The sequence below is a fragment of the Vipera ursinii genome (assembly GCF_947247035.1).
Source record: "Vipera ursinii genome assembly, chromosome: 1".
NCBI classification, from domain to species: Eukaryota; Metazoa; Chordata; class Lepidosauria; order Squamata; family Viperidae; genus Vipera; species Vipera ursinii.
The window spans coordinates 118,172,288-118,198,708 of NC_139512.1; the positions used below are offsets into that span (position 1 = coordinate 118,172,288).

A 26,421-nucleotide genomic window follows, 5' to 3' on the forward strand; every position below is an offset into this window, starting at 1 on the left:
TCCCAACAGAGGTTTGTGGTCAGTGTAGACTGTGAAATCCCTGCCATATAAATAGTCATGGATTTTTTTTATTCCAGCAACAATGGCTAGGGCCTCTTTGTCAATCTGAGCATAGTTGTGCTCAGCAGAAGACAATGTTCTTGAGAAAAACGCTATTGGAACCTGTTTCCCATTTTTTTCTATGTGACTTAAAACTGCCCCCACCCCATAGGGAGATGTATCACATGCAAGACATATAGGTTTAGACTCTTTGTAGTGAGTTACAGTGGACTTTTCTGACAATAGTGCTTTTAATTCCTGGAAACTTTTTTCATGTAAGTTAGTCCATTTCCATGGAGCTTTCTTATCCAGCAGCCTGTGGAGGGGCAATGCTATTGCAGCCTTATGAGGTAGAAATCTGTGATAGAAGTTTAGGAGACCCAAGAATGCTTGTAGTTCTCCTTTTGATTTGGGCCTAGGGGCCATTTTAATGGCCTTCACTTTAGAATCAGCAGGGTAAATGCCGTTAGCATCAATTCGGAAACCCAGGAATTCTGTTGAAACCCCAATACTTCACTTGTTCTTTTTTAATTTGAGGCCTGCTTCGCAAAGCCTCTACAAAACAGCCTTGAGCCTACTGGCCAACACTTCTGGGGATTCTCCTGCAATAAGAACATCATCAAAATAAGGGTAGACACTCTGAATACCCTTAAGTGTATGTTCCATAATCCCTTGGAAAATACCCGGTGCAACGCTGACTCCAAACTGTAAGCATTTAACTTTGAAAGCCCCCCTGTGAATCACAATCATTTGAGCCGTGGCTGTGGCCTCATCAACCAGCAATTGCTGATAGGCCTGTGCTAAATCAAGTTTAGCAAAAATAGTACCCCCTTGCAAGGAGGCTAAAATATGGTTGACCACTGGGACTGGGTAAGCGTGTTGCTTGAGGGCCTTATTTAGTGTGCATTTATAGTCAGCACAAATGCAAACTTCCCAGTTGGTTTTAAGTGGGGTGACTATAGGAGTTTCCCACTCCCCACCATCAACAGGCTGTAACACGCCCTGTTCTACCAGCTTATCAATTTTGGAATCAATTTTATGTTTTAAGGCAAAGGGGACCCTACGAGGCTTAACCCTGATTGGAACTACATTGGGATCAAGCTAAAATGAGATGGGTGGGCCTGTGTATGTTCCAAGGGTTGAATTAAAAACATCCACGTATTCCTTGCACACTGATGCGAGGTCTGCAGTTTGTGTCCGGTTTATGCCAGTAATCTGAATACCTAAGGCATCAAACCAATCAAGTCCAATGAGACTCGTTCTCTGGCCCACTACTACTATTACATCCAGGTGCCCCCAAAACCATTTAAACTTAACCAACAGGGTGGCTTCTCCCTTAACTTTAACATGTGCATTTTGAAAATCCATTAGGATTATATCTGAGAGTCTTAGTTTGGCCCAATTGTTACTGCGCCTACACATGAAATTAAAAGTGTCTTGAGAAATGATTGAGACTGCAGGGCCAGAGTCCAATTCCATCTTACATGGAATTCCTTGTGGCTCTACCATGAGCTTAAGATTGGGTTTGAGGGGGGGGGTGCAATGTATGCAAGCTGTTATAAGTTTTGACAGGTTCAGGAGGTAGAGAGCGCTGGACAGCAACGGTGGAGTCTGGCTGGCGGAAAGCAGAGTTCGATGCTATTGGCTGTTGAGACTGGCTCGAGCTGAAGTTTGATTTAAGTGGTTAACAGACACACAGTTGATGCAGTATAAATAGTGGATATATAGCCATTTATTCAGTTCAGTTCTGTTACAGTTACTAGCAATAAAGTACAGTGTTACAGCATACAGTGTCTGACTAATTCTTTGAACCTGCAACATAATAACTGGTGACGAAGGTGGGATGCTGTTTCGATCGGCTGGAGACACTTTCAGTGATCAGCTAAAGCCTTGCTGCATCGTGGAGGCACGCAGGAACAGCAGTCCCCAGGTCAGACGTTGCTGCCATGGCACGGGTCGGTCAAATACCTGTCTTTCATACTTCACATCCAGAGCTATGGGAAGTTCACGTAGGACAAGTAGAGTTCTACTGCAAAGTGAACAATATTACAGAGGACGGGAGGAAGGTGGCCACCCTCCTCTGTACCAGCGGATCAGTCATTTATAACCTGGCGGTGGGGTTATGTGCCCTGATGGCCATTGGAGCGGTTGCCTATGGTGACCTTCTGGAGAAGCTGAACAAGCATTTCAGTCCTCATGTGTTGTTTGTGGCATGGAGGTACAAGTTTGAGAACATAGACCAGCTACCAGGAGAATCGGCAGCCAATTTTATTGCTAGCCTACGGCAGGCGGCTCAACTATGCCATTTTAAAAACTTGGAAGACCGTTTGAGGGACAGAATTATATTCGGTATCAGAAACAGGAAACTGCGGCAGAAGTTTTCGTAAAGCCCGATCTAACCCTGCAAGAAGTCCAAGAGGAAGTCCTAGCCAGGGACATGGCAGATGCTCCAGAACACAATCGAGCATACGTTGCCAGTTCGAGCGGGGCTGTTAACAGGGCATTTGCATATGGGGACAGCGGTGACTCGAGTGACGAGGTGGAGGTGGACGTGATCCAACAGAAACCAGGCTCGGCACAGGCTCGGCACAATTCGCAGAAGAGTCAACGACCAACGACCTCATCAAACAACCAAGAAACAAAAGGGTCCAGTTACAGCAGCCCCATGTTGAAACAGAGGTGCGCCGAATGCGGGGGCAACCACCCCAGAAGCACCTGCAAGTTCCAGATGGCCAAGTGCAGAGTGTGTGGCAAAATGGGCTCATGACAGCCTGAACAACATGGAATCGGAGGACTACATGATCAAAGGTACCTGGGGCCAGTACCAGGAAACATCAATCAACCATTCAAACAGCTGGCGGGCCAAGGATAAAAACGGGGTCCGCCAGTCACTTACTCCAAAAATTAAGCTGATTGTTTCTTTAAATGGGGTGCCTTGTAGCAGGGAGCTTGACTCTGGCTCAGCGGTCTCAGTGATTTCATATGAGACATTTAAGACAGTGCGCAGCCAGAGCAAGCAGAAGAACACTTTGAGACCGTCCAGTATGCTGCTGACTGATTTCCAAAAATCCCCAATAAAAGTAAAGGGGGAGGCCACTTTGGAGGTGCGATACAAAGAGTTCCTGGGGTATTTGGACATCCTAGTGGTTAAGGGACAAAGGACTTGCCTTGTGGGTTTGGAGTGGTTCAAAAGCCTCGGAACTGTCATCACTGGCATTAATAGAGTCCAATCCCACAGCATCAAAGCAGTCTGCGAGGCATTCGCTGACATCTTCGATGAATCGTTAGGCAAATACATGGGGGCCCCCATCACATTTAAGCTAAACCCCAACGTAATTCCAATCAGAATTAAACCACAACGGGTACCTTTCGCTCTGAAACAAAAAATAGAAAGAGAGCTTGATAAATTTGTGGCACAGGGAGTGCTTACACAGGTTGACAGTGCCGAGTGAGAGACTCCTATAGTCACCCCACTCAAGGCAAATGGTGAAGTGCTCATCTGCGCAGATTACAAATGTTCCATCAATAAAGCATTGGACCAACACGCTTACCCGGTGCCCACGGTAAGCAGCATACTCGCATCTCTTCAGGGCGGGGCCATTTTTGCCAAATTGGACTTGGCACAGGCATACCAACAACTGCCTGTGTCCAAAGAGACTGCAGATGCACAAACTATTGTCACTCACAAGGGGGCATTCCGGGTAAACCGGTTACAATTTGGAGTCAGTGTCGCGCCCGGCATCTTTCAGGAGATGATGGAGCGAACGCTTAAGGGCATCCCTGGGTTCTGCCCTTACTTTGATGACATCCTTATTGCAGGAGGGTCAGAAGAAGAGTTGGCTAACAGATTGCAGGCTGTTTTGGAAAGGTTCAGAGCTGCAGGTCTCAGACTTAAAAGGAACAAGTGCAGCATTGGTGTAACTGAGACAGAATTTTTGGGTTTTAAAATTGATGCTCAGGGCATTCATCCTACTGATGCCAAGGTAAAAGCAATTAAAGCAGCTCCCACACCCAAAAATAAAATGGAGCTTCAAGCTTTTTTGGGACTGTTAAACTTTTACCACGCATTTTTGCCACATAAGGCATCCATTGCAGAGCCTTTACACAGACTACTCGATAAAAAATCACCATGGATCTGGACTATCACACATGACAAAAGTTTTCAAGCTCTAAAAAAATTATTGGCCAGCAATGCCACAATCACCCATTTCATTGAAACTAAACCAATCTGCATTGCCTGTGATGCATCTCCCTATGGAGTGGGTGCAGTATTAAGTCATATTGAAGACAGGGGTAAGCAAGTACCAATAGTGTATTACTCCAGAACGTTGTCAGCGGCAGAGCATAACTATGCGCAAATCGATAAAGAAGCCTTGGCAAGTTAAATTATAAGATACCAATTTGGGCAATACCTAAACATGCAATAGAAAATATAAATGTGGGATTCAAACAGGATGAGACTACATATAAGGAAATTTTAAGTCTAGAAAGGAATGTATGGCAATTAAAGCCATATAATATTTTAAAAGAAGAAAAGTTTGTACAAACTTGGTTTCAGTATGGGCAATTACAGGCAAGATGGAAAGAGGACCAGAAAGCTGGCTTTTCGATGACCTATGAAAATTTGGTAAAACAAATTAGAGATCAAGGTCAAGCACATATTAAAAGGATATATAATGCATTGATAGAAATTAACTCAGAAACGGAACTTGTTAAAGATTGTATGATAAATGGGCCCAGAATGTTCAAGAAGTTATAACAATGGACACTTGGGAAAAGATCTGGGTTAGAAATATAAAATTTACACAGGCCCAAAACTTAAGAGAGAATTTTTATAAAATGTTTTACAGGTGGCACTTAGACCCTAAAAAATTAGCAAGTATGTATCCGAACTGCCAGCCCAAATGTTGGAGGTGTGGTTATGAGGATGCAACATATTTTCATATATGGTGGACTTGTAAAAAGGTTAAAGCCTTTTGGATTAAAATTTGGTGGAATATGCAAAAGATATTTAAGAAAAGGATAAAGTTTTCTCCGCAATTGTTTTTATTGGGTATTATTACAGATACTACTGTTATAGACACTAAGTTGATGTTGCATCTAATTACGGTGGCAAGACTTTTAGTTGCGCAATACTGGAAGAAGGAGGAATTGCTGACTACAGAAGAGTGGACTTTGAAAGTTTCCAACTTGGCGGAAATGGCAAAGATTTTGGCATATTTGAAAGATCAATCGCAACAGAGATATATTGTGGAATGGAGAAGATGGATTGAATATATCCAGAATAAATATGGGACTAAAAAGTTTCATTTAGCATTTGAATAAGTAGTGGATTTTTATGATGTATGATTAGTTATTTGTTACTTTATTAATATTATGACTATGGAGAGTTAAAGTCCGATAGAACTTAATGTTTTATTTTTGTTGTTAGCATATTTTAGTTTATGTTTGTATTATTATACCCTGTATTCAGCTCTGGGAAGTTGGGGAGGGGGGGAGGGGAGGGTTGGGGAGAGGGGAGGGGGAGGAGGGAGTCCATTGTATTTAAAAATTGTAAAACTTTTCAATTAAAAAAAAGATAAAGAAGCCTTGGCAATCGTTGCTGGAATAAAGAAATTCCATGAGTACCTGTATGGTAGGAATTTGTTATTTTCACCGATCATAAGCCCCTTTTGGGTCTTTTTACCACAAACAGGCAAACTCTGCAGATAATGTCACCTAGAATGCTCAGGTGGTCTATTTTCTTGTCAGCCTATACGTGAAAGCTTATATACAGGCCGGGCAAGGAAATGGGCCATGCAGATGGACTTAGCAGGCTTCCCTTGCTAAATACTGAACCAGATCCAGCTCCAGCATCACAAATTATGTGTTTACAGGAATTTCCAGAATGTCCCCTTAGGGCAAAGGTCATAGCGGCAGAGACACCAACTGACAAAATTTTAAGCAGGGTTTTGGCTTGGGTCTGCTCAGGTTGGCAGGATAGGTCCCTGGGACCGGAATTCCAGGCATATATTGTGAGGAGACATGAACTGCCGGTTCACAAAGGATGTCTGCTGTGGGGATGCAGGGTGTTTATACCTGACAAACTACAATGGAGAGTTCTAAAATCACTCCATGAAGGGCATCCCAGGGTGGTACGCATGAAGGCATTGGCTAGGTTATTTGTGGTGGCCAGGGTTGGATAAGGCCATCGAAGACCAGGTGACGGGATGTTATATCTGTCAGAGGTCCCAGCCTAAACAGCCACATGCACCAGTGCATAAGTGGGAAGCCACACACACACCCTGGTCCAGGGTGCACATTGATTTTGCTGGACCCTTTCAGGGACAATTATTTTTTTTAGCAGTAGATAGTTACTCAAAATGGTTAGAAGTGGTACCAGTTCATAACATGACCACGGCAAGGATGATCCAGGTACTCAAGGGACTTTTTGCCACACATGGCCTCCCTGATGTATTGGTCTCTAATAACAGGCCACAACTTACTTCTGCGGATTTTCAGGTGTTTACTACAATGTTCGGAATTAGACACGTCACCGTCGCCCCATTCCACCCATCTTCGAACGGCATGGCTGAACGTATGGTGCACATTATGAAGGATGCTCTGCAGTGCATCATACACGGAGATTGGAAAAGCAGGTTAGCACAATTTTTGTTGCACCAACACTCAACCCCTTCAACAGCTACTGGAAAGAGCCCAGCAGAACTATGCTGGGGAAAAAGACTCATTACAAAATTAGACAGACTACACCCAGACAGAGTAGCAGCGAACTCAGAGTATCCACTGAATCACAGCCAATTTACAAATGGAGATTTGGTATGGACCAGGAATTATGCTTCAGGTCACCCTTGGGTGCCAGGGGAGGTTGTTGAACAAACTGGTCCATTGTCTTACATTATAAGGGTGGAGGGGGGTAGACAACACAGAAGGCACGTTGATCAGATAAGGAAGAGAGTCATTGAAAATAGTTCCGGAGTTGGCACACATGTGGACAGTCCATCAACACACACTGACAGCGACTACCTAACAGATACTGAAGATTTGTGGACTGTAGGTCCTAACTTAAATACTGACACAGTGACACCTCCCAGAGGACCAGAGCAAAACAGACAGTCTGTTCTCCCCATACTGGACAGGGGAGAAACTTTGAGAAGATCTAATCATTCACACAAGTCACCGGCATATCTCACGGATTTTGTGCGTGAATAAGCAGAAGAACGCATGTATATAGTTGTTATTGGGTTATGAGTATTGTTTAGTCTTAAAGGGGGAAGGGGTGCAATGTATGCAAGCTGTTATAAGTTTTGACAGGTTCAGGAGGTAGAGGTAGAGAGCAATAAGATGCAAAGATGGTGAAAATAAGATTTGCCAAACAGAGAGTGTTTTTCAAGGATCTTTGAAGGTGTTGAGGCAAAATTCTAGAGAACAACTGATAAAGGAAAAAATCTCTCAACTACACCAAAATTCTTGATTGAAGTTCCTTAGGAATGCAGGTGATGTGATTCAAGGCCTCACAGCTAAGTTCACAGGATACTGCGCCTGACCTCAAAAGCACAGACCGTTGCTCTCAATTTTGTATTGTTGTACGGTGGGTAGCGCATTTTGTTCATCATCTCCAGGCCCATGCAGCGCAAAAGACAGCCACGTTGGTGAGTAAATGTATCGAAAGTAAACTTGCCATGGTATTTGCCAAATCCACTGAGTCCTGCAATATTAAAAAGGAAAAAATAAGATCAAATTCATTTACTCTTTTTTTATCAGGCTGGACAATACTTGCCCTTAAAAAGGTTTTTCCTCATAGTACTTACTATAAAAGGTTTAATATTCAATGGATATTGCAATGGGTATTTTTTAAAGAAAGGGACTAAATTCAGTAGAGACAGCAAAGCTTGGTTAAATAATAATTTCCTAGTTTGTTAGGTTTCGTGGTCATTGAACTACAGATGTCTTAATCCACAATAAAATGAAACTACAGTACTGCTTTTTTGTTATCACGATACCTAAAAATAGAACAGAAATTAAATATGCACATCAGTTTAACCATGTTTGGTAGCCAAAATGCAATACTGATTTACACAGAATGTTAACCTGTATTTAGTAGAGTATGACCAGACCTACTGAACCTGAGCTACTTAACCTGATGATCTTCTTAGTACCACTTACAAAATCAAGAATATTAATCCCTCTCCCTTTACTCCTGCTTACCAGTGTAATGTAGACCAGGTTCCAGCCCTCTCCTTTATTTATAAATGACCACATGATTTATAGCATGGGATATTCATTATTTGATCGCATTTGATTTAATCTGGAAATATACTGGACAAAGTAAAAAAATGGACTCTTAATATCTTTGTTCGAATGAAAAACATCAAGTGGGAGAACTTTTTGGGAAGGATAAGGCTGGAGGCAAAAAATGGAGACAGCTTAGAAGCTAAAAGGTTAGTCATACCAATGCCACCAAATGGTAGGGAAACCGACAATGCTTGCATCAGGGTATCATTACCGCAAAAGGTACCACTGCTAGTACAATCCAGTACCTGGTTCACAACCTATAAAGAGAAAAAGAATAGAAGCGTATTAAGAGTCCCGTTCTTAATTTTCCAAATGTGAGTTTGATCAAGTCTCAGCTCTGTAATAATATGAGTCACAGTACAAACAAGAGTCTTTAGCTTTTGTGCCACTACAAATATTTGGAATGTTGAAAATGTGCCACAGACACGCTCACAAAATGACGAATGTTGTAGATGGGGCCGATTTTTAGCCATTTGCTAAAAATCAATTGGAAGGCAAAAATAAAGAAATAAAAATTTTCTATGAATCGTAGTAAAATAGTTGAGAGATCGAAAATGGGACTAGGGTGGGGTCCTCTCCTCTCATTTCCTTGGAGCAACAAGGAGAACAATGGCATGCTGCCCCCCAGATCTGCCAGATGGAGAAGCACCCCAGACAAGCAGGCAAGTGGTCACTGAGGGCATGAGCTAATACAGGATCTCTAGGCAGCTGAGGGGGGAGGCAGACTTCCACAACTTATCCCTCAGGAGCAGGCAGGTAGGTGAGGTGAGGTGGGCCAGGCTAGGCCCAGCCAGAGGAAGAGGGAGGCAGTGGATTGACCATCATTGGGTCCCAGCGGCCCATAGGGGCTGATGTTTCTTCTGGTGGGACACAGATATTCCTATGTCCACTTGGCCAAGGCAACTTGTTCCATGCTGACTGGGTTGTGCCCACACATCTGTGCCCACCTGACCACGCCCATCCATCCATGCTGACCTGGCTGCACCAAATCAATCATCCCAATCTCGCTGTACCCACACCCACCCTTCTGTGCCAACCTGGCCACTGTGAGTCATCTCATTCTACTCTCAAGCAAGGACTTCACAGCATATACTCAGAACTTTCTCTCAACTTCTCTCTTCCCAGGTAAAGAGAAATATTGTTCTTTTAAAATGCATAGGTGACTTCTGAGGTATACAGCAAAAATATCAGTGCCTGAATTGGGGGAGGGTGCCATGTAGATGAGCCAATTATTTTTTAACTTCAGCTTATTGGTAAATAATCAAGGGTAGTATTGGGTTTTTCTTCTATCATCCAGACTGTATTATCAGTGGACAAAGAACTGCTACCATGTTGGTTCATTGCAGCTTACGACATAAACATATTTTCAAAATAGTGCAAGTCTCCTATCTTTTGGCCAACATGCATGGGGTTATGGGAAATGATCCAGATTCTCCCACATACAGTATGCTAGACTTAAACAATATACCTTGGAGTCAGAGGAGAAAGCATACACAGCTAGTGGGCGTTCTCCACAATTGATGTAGTCTATGGCTTCTTCCAGATCTCTCACAATGAATATTGGCAGGATGGGCCCAAAAATCTCCTCTTGCATGACTGGGTCCCATTCTTTCACATCCACCAACACTGTGGGAGCTGTAATGGGCAAATGATCACATCAAGGTCTGTTTTGTTTATATATTATAACTTTATTGTCCAATTTAAGCAGAGTTTTAGCTTTCTCCATGACTACATTTCCAATATGAAACCCCAGAAAACATGTCTGTCTTCTTGTTTTATTTAAAACAGATTTTCCCAGTCTCTCACTTGCCAGATCATTAGACTTCAACTTTTAAAAAAGCCCCTACTGTGTGGCCAATGACAATTAAAGTCCAACACATTTGGTGAACACCAACTTGGAAGGGTGATCTACAGCCCTATATCTACTTATAATACACTTCTTAATAAGCTTGATTATTATATGCAGGGCTTTTTTTCTCATAGAACGCTCAGAATGGAGTTCCGGCACCTTTTTTCCGATGGAACCTTGTAGGGTAGGCAAGGTGGGCTGTATGACATGTGTGAGTTCCGACACCTTTTTCTTTTACAAAAAAAGCACTGATTATATGCCATTGTCAGTTTCAACTCTTAGCAACCCTATAGATTTTTTTCCGTTGTCTTACTACATAGACAGTTAATCCTTGACCTATGGTGGTAATTGATCCCAGAATTATAGTTGTAAACTGTGCCTGTCAATAAGCAGGTCATAAGTTGACTGACTCAATTCTACAGACTACTTCCTTTTGCAATGATGATTAAGTAAACATAGCGATTGATCAGCAAACTTTGCAGTTGTTAAGCAAACAGATTGTTTGCAATTGGTGTTTTTTTTACCAGCCGTAAATGCCGGTTTCTGGCAAAAAAACATAATAGTGACCACATAAACACAACATACTGCAAACATCTATAAAATGCAGGCTGGCTGCCAAGTGCACAAAATGCAGTCACGTCACCATGGGTTGTAAGTATCTTTTTTTGAGCTCCCTTGTAACTTCAAATGGTTGATTAATAAGGACTACTTATAATCATAAACTGTCTTCCTGTCTTTCCCAAACTCCAAATCTTTCTTCTTTAGTCTTCCTCCAGCCCCAAGCTGTATACTCACCAATATAACGCTCACACTCATCTGTCTCTCCACCAATGGCCACCCGGCCAGATTCCAGCAAAGCTCGGGCGCGCTGGAAATGCTTGTCATTGACCATGCGGGCAAGATCAGGTGACCCCTTGGGATCATTGCCGAAAAATTCACAGATAGCTCGGCGCAGGCAAGGTAGCAACTGCTCTTGTGTTTCAACTGTACAGATCACATAATCTGGTGAAATGCATGTCTGTCCAACATTGATGAATTTTCCCCACACAATTCGGTTGGCTGCATTCTGGAAATTGCAGCACTTATCCACATAACAGGGACATTTGCCCCCCAGTTCCAGAGTCAATGGTGTCAGATGTTTTGCTGCAGCAGTCATGACGATCTTTCCTACACGGTTATTCCCTATAGAGATACGGCAAAAAAAATTGGGTCAAGAGAGATATACAGACACCCACATCTCCCAATCCAGTATCAGGGTCCTCAGTTCTGTGTATTTTTCTTCTCTAACATTTTCCCATACAGTTCTGCAAAATTCCACAGATTGTTTTAAAAAATCCACTAAGTGTAAATAACAGTTGACAAAGCAACTGTTTTTTCAGTGTTTCCTACAGTTTTTATTCCATCCAATTTTGTTTCATCTGTAGAATTGATAAACTATTTTTTCCACCCCTCCTTCAAGTTATTAAAATATCAGTTTAGATCTAGAATGTATTAGGGACAGTCCATTAAAATCCCATGTCAAACTGCTGTCAAATTCCTGTTAAGTGTTGTTAATATAATCTTGAGCTGTTCTGGCAATGAAAAAGAAAAGCAAATCTGAGAAAAGCTATGTGGGTTGAAATGAAGTATCTTCATTGTGCAGAAAAACACCCAAGACTAATACTTTTCATTATTTCCAAAAGCTGAAGTTCTACATCAAGCACAGGCTTTTTCCTACTTACAGTGTGACAACTCATCTTTTCTACCACTTGTGGGCAAGATCTACAATCTGGAAGCTGCTGATAGGTGAAGTTACAAATGCCACGTGCAACAGTTTCCCTGAGCTAACTTGCTATTAACTCAGCTGTACTGTGATAGACCAAGATCATGGCATCCGGCCCTCTCAATTCCTGGCAAATAGATGGGGAAGAAATGGAGGTAGTGACAGATTTTATTTTCACCTCAGATGGGGATTGCAGCCAAGAAATTAAAAGACACTTGCTCCTGGGGAGGAAAGCCATGGCAAATCTAGACAGCACACTAAAAAGCAGAGATATCACCCTGCCAACAAAAGTGCGTATAGTCAAGGCTATACTCTTCCCAGTTGCAATGTATGGCTATGAAAGTTGAACCATCAGAAAGGCTGAGCGCCAAAGAATTGAGGCCTTTGAACTATGGTGCTGGAGAAGACTCCTGCAAGTCCCTTGGACTGCAAGGCGATCAAACCGGTCAGTCCTAGAGGAGATCATACCCTGACTGCTCTTTAGAAGGCCAGATCCTTAACTTGAAACTCAAATACTTTGGCCATCTAATGACAAGGAAGGACTCACTGGAGAAGAGCCTAATGCTGGGAAAGATTGAGGGCAAGAGAAGAAGGGGACGACAGAGAATGAGGTGGCTGGGTGGAGTCACTGAAGCAGTAGGCGTGAGCCTAAATAGACTCCAGAAGATGGTAGAGGACAGGAAGGCCTCGAGGAACATTGTCCATGGGGTCGCGATGGGTTGGACACGACTTCGCAACTAAAAACAACAACTGTGATAGACATGATAAAGCTACTTAACCAAGATACATAGCAAATTGCTGCAATATACAATGCCTTCTAGAAAGGCAATGCATTAGCTACAGAGATAAATTCTACTGCAGATGGGAGGTATTGGCAGGGACCTAAAGGATGATTTTAGATAAATTATCTGAACCTTTCAATTTCAATACTTCAGTATTGCTTACCACACTGTTCTGTGCAGATATTATTGATAAATAATTTTAAATATTAAAAAGAATAACCTGAAAAGAATATTCAAAAAGGGAAAATCACCTGTGTAGAAGATATAATCAAACTTATTTTCCAGTAATTTTCCTGTTTCTTCAGGACCAGCTGTCACCACAGCAAAGGTTTGCTGTCAAATAGAAAAGGAAGTTCACATCCAGTCAAGCTGCCTGCATATCAAACAGGCGGTGTTTTCTGTCCCTGAAACTTTGCAAGACAAAAAGCCTCTTGGGGGCAATTTGGAACAGAAAAAGGATACAGTAAATTGAAGTTAACTAAGATTTTTCTTAAATATTTTAATTTCAAAATGAGACAGTTGCTTTTGATGTAGTGAGCATATGGTAATACAGGTAGTCCTCAACTTATGACCGTTATTGAGCCTGGAATTACAGTTGTACGTTGTGCTGGTTGTTAAGTAGATCATCACATGGATGTGCCTGATTTGATGACCTTTATTTGCAGCAGTCATTAAACAAATGCTGTAGCTGTTAAATGAATCCATTGTCTGCAATGGGGTTTTTTTTGGTCGGGAACCAAAAGCAAACACCAGTGACAGCTATCAAGTGACAGCAGGATGCTGCAAACAACTGTAAATGCAGACCAGTTGTGGAGTGTGCAAAAATGCAATTACATGATCTCTGTGTGGAGGGGGGGGAGAAGGGGTGCCTGGCCATCACAACTTCAAACATGGCTTATAAATAGTCCTGGAGTGATCTGTTATAACTTCAAACAGTTACTAAGTTAAGTTTTATATATATAATATAGTTGGAAGGTACCTTGGAAGTCATCTAGTCCAACCCCCTGCTCAGGCAGGAAACCCTATACCATTTCAGACAAATGGCTGTCCAGTCTCTTCTTAAAAACGTCCAGTGTTGGAGCATTCACCGCTTCTGGAGGCAGGTTGTTCCACTGGTTAATTGTTCTAACTGTCAGGAAGTTTCTCCTTAGTTCTAGGTTGCTTCTCTCCTTGATTAGTTTCCATCCGTTGCTTCTTGTCCTGCCTTTGGGCACTTTGGAGAATAGGTTGACTCCCTCTTCTTTGTAGCAGTCCCTGAGATATTGGAACACTGCTATCCTGTCACCCCTAGTCCTTCTCTTCATTAAACTAGACATAACCAATTCCAGCAACCGTTCCTTATATGTTTTAATCATCTTTGTTGGTCTTCTCTGTACTCTTTCCAGAATCTCAACATCTTTTTTACATCGTGGTGACCAAAACTGGATGCTGTATTCCAAGTGTGGCCTTACCAAGGCATTGTAAAGTGGTATTAATACTTCACGTGATCTCGATTCTATCCCTCTGTTAATGCAGCCTAACACTGTGTTGGCCTGTTTGGCAGCTACAGCATACTGCTGGCTCATATTTAAGTGATTGTCCCTCTCACAGTTACTACTATTGAGCAAGTTACTCCCTATAGTACTATACCTGTACATTTGGTTTTTCTTGCCTAAATGTAGAACCTTGCTTTTTTCACTATTGAATTTCATTTTGTTAGATAGCGCCCAGTGTTCAAGTCTGTCCAGATCCTCCTGCATCTTAAGCCTGTCTTCTGGAGTATTGGCTATTCCTGCCAGCTTGGTGTCATCTATCCCCTCGTCCAAATCATTGATGAAGATGTTGAAGAGCACTAGGCCCAGAACAGAGCCCTGGGGCACCCCACTACACACTTCCCTCAATGTAGATGTGGTTCCATTGAGGACCACACGCTGAGTACAGCCGGTCAGCCAGCTACGAATCCATCTGGTGGTGATGCTGTCTAACCCACATTTTTCTATCTTATCAAGTAGTAGTTTGTGATCTACTTTATCAAATGCCTTACTGAAGTTCAAATAAACTATATCCACAGCATTCCTCTGATCCACTAATTTTGTCACTTGGTCAAAGAATGCAATAAGATTTGTATGGCATGATCTGTTTTTGACAAAGCCATGTTGGCTTTTCATAACGACTTTGTTTGCCTCTAGGTGCTCGCTGATTCATTGTTTGATTATCTTTTCCAGAATCTTCCCAGGTATTGAGGTCAGGCTGATAGGTCTGTAATTTCCTGGATCCATTTTTTTTCCTTTTTTGAAGATGGGAACTACACCAGCTCTTTTCCAGTCCTCTGGTAGTTCCCCAGTGCTCCAGGGTCTTTGAAAAATATAGTTCAGTCAGTGGCGTAGCGTGGGTTGTCAGCACCCGGGGCAAGGCAACCGGAAGCGGAAATAGAGGGGCGGGCGGGCGGTGACGTCACGGCACTGCTGAAAAGACGCGCCCCGCAGCGGCGTAGACTTTCCAAGAAGAGTTGCGCGCATGCGGGATGCTTCCGGGTCCCTCTCGAGGGCGGCTGGGCGGGGCTCTGACCTGCAAGAGCCACTGCATTCAAGCTCGCACGTGAGCCCCGCTAAATAAAGCCATGCATGCGCACGAAGCTAGGCCGGCCGGCCAGCGGGTCCGTCTTCGCTCGGCCAAACCTGCCAGGGCGCCTGCGGGGCGCTTGCGGTTGGCCTGAGCCTGGGCGGAGAGTTGGCCGCTTCTATTTATTTTATTCAGTTTATGTGGCCGCCCATCTCACCTGCCGGACTCATTTCGCTTTACAAGAAAGAGCAGCTCGAGAGCGGAGCCAAGCCGACTCTGTGCAGCCCTTGGGGCTCCCTGAGCAGCTCAGTGCGAGCGCGCCCCCCCCAGATGTTGCACCCGGTGCGGCCGGCCCCCCCCTGCACCCCCCACGCTACGCGACTGAGTTCAGTGGTTCTGAGATCACATCTGCCAGTTCCTTGAGAACCTTGGGGTGTAATCCATCTGGTCCTGGTGATTTGAACTCGTCTAGACTGGACAGGTGTTCACTTACCATTTTCTTGCCTAGCTTAACTTGCGTTTCTATTCTGTTTTTTATGGCACTGGTTTTGGTAGGTTGGTCTGGTTTTTTTCCCTTTGTGTAAAGACAGATTCAAAAAACGAGTTAAATAGTTCTGCTTTCTCCCTGTTGCTTGTCACCTTCTTGCCACTTTCACCCACTAATGGACCAATAATTTCCTTTACTTTTTTTGTTTTTTACATGTTGAAAGAAGCTTTTTTTGTTATTTTTGGCTTTGGTCACAAGCCTTAGTTCATTTTGAGCCTTAGCTTTCCTCACTTCGTCTTTGCAGGCTCAGGCTATTTGCTGATATTCTGACTTAGTTATGTGCCCCTCTTTCCACTTTCTATACTTGTCCTTTTTATCTTTCAATTTATCAGAGAGTTCTTTGTGCAGCCATGCTGGTTTCTTTTGAGAGCTGATATTTTTCCTCTTTTTTGGTATTGTGCTAGACTGGGCTTTTATTATCTCACTTTTCAACATTTCCTAAGCTTCTTGAGTTGTTTTCCCCTTGAGGATTCTCATCCATTGACTCCTTCCCAAGCTCTCTCTAAGTTTATTGAAATTAGCTCTCTTAAAGTACAAGAATCTAGTTTGACTGTATTCTATTGCTTGTGCTTCCATAATGTTGCATTCCAATATTGCATGATCACTTCCTCCCAAGGTTCCTGTGGCTTCAACACCTTCTATCATTTCATCTCTGTTAGTGAGAATTAGATCCAAAATGGCTAATCCCCTAGTTCCCTTCTCTACTTTTTGGGTGACAAAGTTGTCTGCTAGGTTTGTCAGGAATCTGTTTGATCTTCCACTTGGTGCACAGTTTGTCTCCCAGTTGATGTCAGGGTAGTTAAAGTCCCCCATTACTATTGTGATGTGCTTCCTACATACCTTGGTTAGTTGACTAGCAAAAAGTTCATCTATTTCCTCTGTTTGGTTGGGTGGCCTGTAGTATACACCTATAGCAATGTCATTTTTTCTCCCTTTTATATTGACCCAAATGCATTCAAGCTTACAGTTTTCATTATTGTTGTGCTTTATTTCTGTAGAGATGTAATTATTTCTTATATAGAGAGCAACTCTACCTCCTCTTTTATTTGGTCTGTTTCTTTTGAATAATTTAGAGTGACAGGTAGGATTCCATTTCTATTTTTATTTTTTGTCTAACCATCCTATCACAATGAAATTGTCTTACATTCATAGTAATCTCCTAGCCTCATTCTTCCTAAAATCTTCCTCAGAGGGTTTTTCTATTAAAATAATAATCTATATAGTCAGTTTACCCCTTCAGACGTTTACCAGCCATCACAATCCAAAAGTAAATAAATTTTGGAGGGATTTTAAATGAACTTGGAAATAAACTGACTCAGCTTCCAAAAATAGATAGTTTGAAATTAGGTTTTTTTTGTTTCTGAAAGTATCCAAGGAATTGCAGTTAAAATTTCTAGGAAATTAAGGCAAATGGCAGAGGGAAAGGCAAATCAAAAACCCTCAGTTTTGATTTTTTTTTTAACAAGGCAAACTGGCAGTTGAGGAACTCACCGGATCCAGGTAACAAGGCAATGCTTCTGCAAGAAGCTTTTCAGTGCAACTGCTCACCTCTGAAGGCTTGAGAACCACACAATTCCCTAATATGGGAAGAGAATACTTTAGGAGGGTTGCAACAGATCAATATCCACCACATGCCTGGATCTCCTGGAAGAACACCCATAAGATCTAATGTCTAAACTGAATTAGGAAATAGCTTCTCACTCACCAGCTGCAATGGCTCCCACAAGGGGCAACAAAGTAAGCTGGATAGGATAGTTAAAGGCTCCAATGATCAGCACCACACCAAATGGATCCTTGCGAATGAAGGCACAATCCATCACTGTTGCCTGTAGAAAACCAGAAAAATCCATGAAACCAATTGGGAAAGGGAAATTAATAGAAAATTTTGTAAGAGTGGAAATAATTGATGAGCTACAAAGCACAACCCCCCTTGATGTCTACTTCAAAATAAATCTTTGCTCTAATGCATATGATTTAACATTGTTTATCTTCTCTTTTGTCTTCTAAAAGGCAGTGCAAGGCTTTAATATAGATATTTGAAAAGCTGATGCCGAAGTGTTTTCATTTTCAGTCATATAACGTTGGTTTGTCTGGTTAGCATGTTGTTTAATCTCAGTAACATTCCATCTTGATATGTACAACAAGTACTTCTGATATAAAAAAAAAAGAATTCTCCATGTCATTGATTATGATTGGGTATTACTGTTCCAGCTTTGGAAGATGACACATATAAACAGACACTTGTGGTGTATTCACTTGCCCTCCAGGAAGCTTAATAGTCTACATCAGTGGAATGGGAGAGCTAAAATACTGATTGATTTTAGAAGTCCTAGGAATTGTGAAGGGTGTATATTTACATTTGGGGAAGAGGATTAAGGAATGGAATGATTGCCTTAAGCCCCCATTAGGCTTACAGGGGTTTAAACCTCCAACTTTCCCCAAACCCGTTTAAACAATTAGAACTCCACTACATGTAAATTTTATACTGAAATCAAGGGGGAAAGGCCAAAATGTCTGATCTTATCACACACTCCACAAGGTTCTGAGGGTATCAGGGAGGAATATCATTGACTTTATATCAAATATGGGATTAAGAAAAATTCTGTTGAAGGTCAATCTCCCTGAAGGTTGTAAGGAACTTTATATCGTTTGTAGGTAGTGTACTGTAGTGGGTCCGACGCAAGGAAGAAACGCCAGCCGGAGTACGTGTTCAGCTCTTTATTGTGGGGGGTGCGTACTGAGGAACAAGGGATACCTGGCCTCCTTATATACCTGGCCAGGTAGGCGGCTAGCCAATGGGGTTGGCCCTAGGTTTCCCACTGAAACTGGGTTTCCCGCCAAAACCGTCCAGGCCAACGCCCCCTACTGGCTGCTGCTATGCAGATGCTTGCACCTGGATACATAACACCCCTCCCCCCTTAGAGAAGAACCTCCTTTATAACTATAACACACATAACTATATACAATGCATACATATTACATAACAACGAGTTGAGGTCACTTGCACACATAATCTTCTAGGTACGCAGGTGCCCTGTGGGGTCTGGTGGACCATCTGGGTGCGGCTTCTCCCTGGCCCAGCACATCTGGCTTGCGGTGCTCCTGCGCTGGGTTAAGTCTAGCCGCCAGGTTCCTGCCACCGAGGATGCCCTGCTGCTGCTGCAGGGCTGGCTGCAGGAGGCCATCTTCCTCCAGTTCAGGGTTCGTGTGGTTGCCAGTTGGCCTGGCCTCCTCTGTGGTGTGATTGTCAGGTTGGGCATTTGTGGGGCACCCATGGGCCCTTCTTCTGAGCTGGTTAATGTGTCACCTGATGTGTCGATTCCCCTCCACCCCTACGATGTAGGATAGAGGCCCCGTTTGGCAACCACTGTCCCCGGGATCCATGTGTGTCCTGCCCCGTAGTTCCTTACCCAAACCAGGTCCCCCATGTTGAGCACCCTATGTGCAGGTGGCTTCTCAGTGTTTGCTGCCACCCGGTCAGGGTGCAGCCGGTCAAGCTTAGTGATGAGGCACCGTCCCCATCGTAGTTCTGCTGGGCTCTTACCGGTGGCCACACATGGTGTGGCATGTTGTGCGAGCAAAATTTTTGCCAGTCTGTGATGCCAGTCCCCGCTGATGATGCGCCGGAGTGCGTCCTTGGTTGTCCTTACCATCCGTTCAGCTTGCCCGTTAGTTGACGGGTGGAAGGGCATGGAGGTGACGTGTCTAATCCAGTTCACCTTCAAGAACGCCTGGAAATCATTAGCGGTAAACTGAGGCCCTTTATCAGACACAATTACATCGGGGAGGCGGTGTGTGGCAAAGAGGGCTCGGAGCACCTGAATTGTCCTTGCTGCGGTCATGTTGGGGACAGGAGCTACCTCCAACCACTTGGAGTGGCTATCCACTACCACTAGGAACAGTTGACCTTGGAATGGCCCCGCATAGTCAATGTGAATGCGGGACCAGGGTGTGTGTGTGGCCTCCCACCTGTGTACGGGGGCGTGTGGCATCTCTGGCCTGGATCTCTGGCATATGTAACAGCCCTTGACCCATTCCTCAATGTTCTTGTCCAACCCTGGCCACCAGAGGTAACTCCTGGCCAGTGCCTTCATTCTAACCACCCCTGGATGCCCCTCGTGCGGGGATTCCAACACTCTGCCCCGGAATGCTGTGGGAATGATGACTCTGCTTCCCCAAAGGAGGCAACCCCGGTGTGTGGACAGCTCATGTTGCCTGGTGAAGTATGCCTGGAATTCTGGTCCCGGGGACTTGTCCTGCCAGCCTGTGCAAACCCACGAGTGTACCCTGCTCATAATGTTGTCTGAGGCTGTCTTGGCTGCAATGTCCTTGGCATGTACTGGGCATTCTGGTAGTTCCTGCAGTGCTAGGATCTGTGTTGCTGGGGCCGGGTCTGGTTCCAAGAGTGTCTATGGGTAGCCTGCTTAGGCCATCTGCGTGGCCCATCTCCTTCCCTGGCTTGTGAACCAGCTTGCAATTGTATGCTGCAAGGAAGATGGACCACCAGAGCATTCTGGGAGATAGGATCTGGGGGGTCTGCTTGTCTGTTGTGAACAGGCCGAGCAGTGGTTTGTGATCTGTGTAAATTGTGAACTCTCTGCCATATAGATAATCATGGAACTTTTTTACCCCTGCCACTATTGCCAGGGCTTCCTTATCTATTTGGGTGTAGTTTCTTTCTGTTCCTGACAGCGTTCTGGAATAGTAGGTGATTGGGATTTGGGCCCCTGAAGGTTCCAGGTGGCTTAGGACAGCACCCACACTGTAAGGGGATGCATCACATGCGATGCAAATGGGCTTGGACTCAATAAAATGTGTTACTGTGGATTTGTCTGACAGGAGCGCTTTTAAGGCTCTGAAACTCTGGTCGTGGGTGGAGGTTCAGGCCCATGCTGCCTTCTTGTCCATTAACCTGTGTAATGGTTCTGCTATTGCTGCCTTGTGTGGAAGGAAGGTGTGGTAGAAATTGAGCAGACCCAGGAATGCCTGTAGCTCTGCTTTGTTCCTAGGTGTGGGTGCCAGCTTTATTGCCCTTACCTTGGACTCCGTGGGGTGAATTCCCTTGGCATCTACCCTGAACCCCAAGAATTCAGTGGAAGGAACACCAATGCTACATTTTTCCCTCTTCAGTTTGAGGCCAGCAGCGCGCAGCCTGGTTAGAACCTCCTTAAGCCTACCTTCCAGTTCTTCAGTTGATGCTCCTGTAATCAGGACATCATCAAAATAGGGGCAGACTCCTGGGATGCCCTTGAGGGTTTTTTCCATGATCTCCTGGAAGATGCCAGGAGCTACGCTGATCCCAAACTGCAGTCTGTTTACCCTGAAGGCTCCCCTGTGAGTTACTATTGTCTGAGTGTCAGCCGTTGCCCTGGTGACCGTGAGCTGTTGGTACGCCTGCGCAAGATTGAGCTTTGCAAAGATGGTGCCGCCTTGGAGGGAAGCGAGAACGTGGCTGACCGTGGGGACCGGGTAAGCGTGCGGATTTAGGGCGCGGTTCACCGAGCATTTGTAGTCGGCACAGATCCTCACCTCCCCATTAGGTTTAAGTCAGGTGACTATCGGGGTCTCCCACTCTCCCCCATCTACGGGCTCTAAGATTCCCTGGGCCACCAGCTTGTCCAGTTCGCGCTCGATTTTATGCTTGAGCGCAAAAGGTACTCGCCGCGGCCTGACCCTAATGGGGGCGATGCTCAGGTTCAATTTGAATGAGATGGGGGGCCCTGTGTACTTTCCCAGCTTTCCATCGAAGACGTCTGCAAACTCCTTGCAGATGGCCTCGATGGATTCTCCCTGGATCCGGTGGATCCCCATGACCGCGATTCAAAGGGCCTCAAACCAGTATAGGCCAACCAGACTGGCTCTCCGGCCCTCTACCACCACTACCTCCAGGTGCTCCTCGCAACTCTTAAACCACACGGAAAGGGTGGCCTCCCCCTTTACCTTGACCGGCGTGTTTTGGAAGTCGGTCAGTGCTAAATTTGGGGGCCATAATTGAATCCACTGCTTGCTCCGGCTGTTAATGTGATTAAAAGTCTCATCAGAAATGACGGAGACTGCAGAGCCGGAGTCAAGTTCCATGTTGCAGGGGATCTAATTTTTGGTCTGAGCAGCCAGCTGCTACCCGTGTGGTGTATGCCCAGCCGGATCTCGACATAGCCAATTTTAATTTGGATCAGGGCCCCAGTATCTCTCAATGGCGACTCTTCCCGGCGCAGCTCGTGGATCTCCTCTTGGGGGAAGGCTACGACAGACCGCGTCTATGTGGCCTGTCTTCTTGCAGGCCCGACACGTGGCCGACCGGAACGGTGCCCACCTTATTGGTCAGGGGTCAACTTCCGCTGGAGGAGGTCAATGCTTTGTTCGTCCTCCTCGTCCTCGGCTGAGATGACTTGTTGGTGGATGCTGGCCGTCTGGCTGCCGGTTCTGGACTCCTCGACAGCCTGGACAGCCCCGGAGGCCGCTTCGTGGGCCAGGATGGCATCCTGGGCCTCCTGGAGCGAGACCTCATCTTTCACGAACGGGCGTTCCTGCAGCCTCGTGTCTCAAAAGCCGCAAACCAGCCTGTCGCATAGCCGCTCCTCGAGGTTCGAAAACTTGCAGGCGATGGCAGCTTCTCACAGAGCGGCGATGTAGTCGGCCCCGGACTCGTCGGGACGCTGGTCCCTCTTCTCAAACTGCGACCTTGAAGCCAGTTTGGACATGCGGGGCCAGAAATTCACGTTTAGCTTGGTGACGAGGTCCCGGTAAGAGACGGTTTCTATGCCCTCCGGGGCGAACAGGTTTGCGGCGACCTCGAGGAGTGCGGGTCCACCTATGCAGAGCAGGGCTGCCGCCTTTGAGCCGTCCTCCGAGATCTGATTGAACCTCATGTATAGCTCGGCGTGTGACAGGTATCGGGCCCATTTCTCCGGGTGGCGGGTGTCGAACTCACGGGGTTGCCCTGTTCATGCCATCGCCCTTCTGTCAGTTGCTGCAGCGTGGGGTTCCAGTCGCTTGTGGTGGCCGGAGCCGGTCTCGGGTCTCTCACGGTGGCTGGTCGTGGTGGCTGGCGGTCGTGTTGGGGAAAAGGAAAAGATTCCTCTTTTCCTTTAGCACGTAGTGCGTTTCCTAGTGACTTCAGCTCTTCTGTCGGCAGAATCCCATCCTCGTTGCCATTGTACTGTAGTGGGTCCGACACAAGGAAGAGATGCCAGCCGGAGTACATGTTCAGCTCTTTATTGTGGGGGGTGCGTACTGAGGAACAAGGGATACCTGGCCTCCTTATATACCTGGCCAGGTAGGCGGCTAGCCAATGGGGTTGGCCCTAGGTTTCCCGCCGAAACTGGTTTTCCCGCCAAAACCGTCCAGGCCAATGCCCCTTAGTGGCCGCTGCTATGCAGATGCCTGCACCTGGATACATAACAGGTAGGACCAAAGAAACCATTCAGGTTAAGGCAAATCCAAGCATGAAAGGGGTTATTCATTGTCTTCTTTTCCTTTTTATGACACCCTCTTTTCTCTCTCCCGCCATGTAGTAAGTTTGGCAACTATAGTGTGAGAACTCATCCCCCCCGAAGGAAATATTTTGGGGGACATTAAAAAGGCAGAATATTATATTTCCCCAAAGGAAAGCAGGCCCAGGTTTTCTTAATAGCCCCAAACAGAAACTCTGCAGGCCAGGTCTGTAGAAATGCAGATTTGATAATCCCATTTAAAAAGTCTAACGCCCCATTCATGAACAAATACTGTCTGCAGAAACTCATTCAAGACAGGATCTTTCGAAATCCCTTGACGCAAAACTGATAGCTAACAATAGCAGAGTGATAGGATTAGAACCAGCAACCCCTCACCCATCCAACACAGGACATAGCCATTAGCCACAGCCCCAGAGAAGCGGACATGACCTTTTGGACATAATAGGATTAACACACCACCATCAGAATACAAAAAGGGCACACTCAGACTCAGGTCAAAGTATATGACACAGGAAATACAAAGCCCCGGGAACAGGAACAAGTCCTACCACAAAAGCCCAAGAAGGTATAAAAACCCACCACTCCCAGCAACATGTAGTCAGCTGTTCCAGAGCCACATGTTTTGTGGTCCTGCTCTTCAATAAACTACAACCTTCTTTCTAAAGCAGTCTCCATTTTGTTTATTCCCAGTTTGGACTGGATCCTGAAGATTTTTCTTTCAACAATAATGTTCCTACTAAAAGCTTGAACCAACAGCTTGCAAAGAACTCTGAAATCAGGCCATAGGCTCTACATTGTACAGTGCAGAAATTATCTTTAAAAAGCAATTGGAACTTGTTCCTCCGATGGCAGAAAAAGCATGGCCCTAGAGACCCTCATTTCCAGAACCTGTACATATCAATAACCTGATGTCAACCTGTTTTGTTAAATTACAAATCTGATAATTCCCAAATACCACGGGAAGGATAACAGGAAAGACGGAAGTATTAATACTCTAATAGTTAGAGATTTGCCTTCCCAGATGAGCATCCACATGTTTTGAAAGGACATAAGTAGAAAGCCTATCTTCCGTTTGATGAAATAGTATACCCCATAGACTTTCATCCCTGTCCAACATAAGACCCATTCTTTTCCATTTGTTATTCACCCATTCGGTTTAACTTCTTACTAGGTTCTTGTTCACGTGTTCATCCTTCATCCAGCAGCATAAGTTGTTAAGAGCATTGGCCAGTTCATTTCTGACTAAGAGAACTTCAGTGATCTCAGTTTCAAAGCAGGGCTGCGGAGAAGAAAGACAAAATGAGATGCATCAGTGATGTCCATGCTGAGCAGTGGTGGGATTCAATTATGTGAACAACCTGTTCGCTGTGTGGATGCCGCTTCCGTAAGTCCATTCTGGGCCTGGGCAACAAAAAAATTAGCTAATGGTTCTGCCAAAGTGGTGCAGACAGGCTGAATCCCACCACTGATGTCGAGTACAAGAGGTGAACTAGGAAGCAGTTCATTGGGCAAATTTGTGTCGCATTCAGCACATAACACTGCTATATCATGCTACCATATCATCCCAATTGATTCCGGAAATGTAATGTTTGAACTTTACACCAGGTCATGGCACTAAGCTTAGTTCAGTATCCTTTATAAGATGTAGATATAGGTAGTCCTCAACTTACAACAGTTCATTTAGTGACTATTTAAAGTTACAACAGCACTGAAAAAAGTGACTTATGACCATTTTTCACACAATACCATTGCAGCATCCCCACGGTCACACGATCAAAATTCAGATGCTTGGCAACTGGTTCATATTTATGACGTTTGCAGTGTCCTGAGGTCATGTGATCACCTTTTGAACTTTCTGACAAACAAAGTCAATGGGAAGCCCGGTACACTTAACTGTGTTACCAACTGCCCACTTTACTGAGATAATATATATTGCCTGTACTCAATCATTTTAGGAGACTGGTCAACTATATTTACATAAAGATTTTCTGTAGGCTGATAATTGTTGCTTGCCCCCTTGCTAAATTCAGCTGTCATAGCACATACAAAGAGTATTATTTCCTGTTCATAACTTTTTCATAGGAAATCCAGCAAAGAGAAAAATGGAATAGCTGTACCATGTCTATTGGGGCCAGCAAGCCCATCTGCAACTCCCCTCTGAGCTGCCAGATGTTCCGGCTGGGAGGCTCACTCACCTTTTGTAGGTCTGCACATAGGGCACGCTGGATATCTGCATGCCTTTCTTCCAGAAAGTGGCACAGGCCCTCCAGCTGTTGGACTCGATACTGCTTAGGACGTGTCTTTCCTGTTATCCAGGTAGCACGTAAGCAATGCACTAGGTCAGCATAAGGGTTTGTACTAGGACAAAACAAACACTCATAGAATCAAAAGAGTTATGGGAGAGTCCCACTCTTTTTATCTTTTATGTTAATCCTGAGCCCGCAAGGCAGGGTGCCCTATAAGAACTGGATGGATAACTGTATTGCCTTTTTTACTTTTTTTAACTTTTACTTTTTTTTACTTTAATAACAGAGTTTGGGAATTTCTGCCATGACTCAATACTTTTTTGGCTTCCTAATGCTTCATACAAAGGCTTCTACTTCAGAGAAGACTCAAAATAGTATCTTCCTTCTTGACCCACACTTGTGTCATCCTTTTTCTAAAGAATGTCATCATTTTGGGCCAGAAGCAAGAACAGCTGCTGCCATACTTTTCTCATAGTTTTCTTACAAACTCAAGTTGGTCATATCCAGATAATACTTAATGTTTTTTTCTTTCGTGTTTAGAATCAAAAATTAAAATGATGAGGTGATGGAGCATAATCTAACTACCCTGTTTCCCCAAAAGTAAGACCCTGTCTTACTTTCTTTTGGGCTCTGAAGTAAGCACAAGGTTTTACTTTCAGGGAGGGATTACTTTTTGCCAGTACCAGCACCAGTAGGCCATGAGCGCGCAGGGGAGAGGCAAGGCCTGTGCATGAGACCTGCCGAAGCCACGCAGGGTAAGTTTGCTGTGCTGGGGGGGATGGAGTTGCTTCCCTCCCCCTGCCAGACACCTGCTGAAACCTTGCAGGGTAAGGTTGCCACGCCCGCCCCCACCTGCATCACGGCAGCAAACGTCCACATTGTGCCAAAAATGTCCATTTGTCGCTTCCT

The 26,421-nt window shown here is 44.7% G+C and overlaps 1 protein-coding gene across 1 annotated transcript in view; it reads right to left on the bottom strand.

The window, feature by feature from the left end:
• Nucleotides 1–7,455: 7,455 nt before the first annotated feature.
• Nucleotides 7,456–26,421, bottom strand: part of LOC310641935 (aldehyde dehydrogenase family 3 member B1-like) — a gene marked incomplete at its 5' end in the record, with an annotated part of 28,351 nt that continues 9,385 nt past the window's right edge. Inside the window, 9 exons of the mRNA XM_083365309.1 lie at nucleotides 7,456–7,744; nucleotides 8,489–8,588; nucleotides 9,800–9,966; nucleotides 10,976–11,362; nucleotides 12,976–13,057; nucleotides 17,304–17,389; nucleotides 17,518–17,638; nucleotides 24,435–24,545; nucleotides 25,462–25,624. Coding sequence (XP_083221435.1) covers nucleotides 7,563–7,744; nucleotides 8,489–8,588; nucleotides 9,800–9,966; nucleotides 10,976–11,362; nucleotides 12,976–13,057; nucleotides 17,304–17,389; nucleotides 17,518–17,638; nucleotides 24,435–24,545; nucleotides 25,462–25,624 — 1,399 coding nt within the window. The 3' untranslated portion in view covers nucleotides 7,456–7,562. The remainder of the gene's footprint in view (nucleotides 7,745–8,488; nucleotides 8,589–9,799; nucleotides 9,967–10,975; nucleotides 11,363–12,975; nucleotides 13,058–17,303; nucleotides 17,390–17,517; nucleotides 17,639–24,434; nucleotides 24,546–25,461; nucleotides 25,625–26,421) is intronic.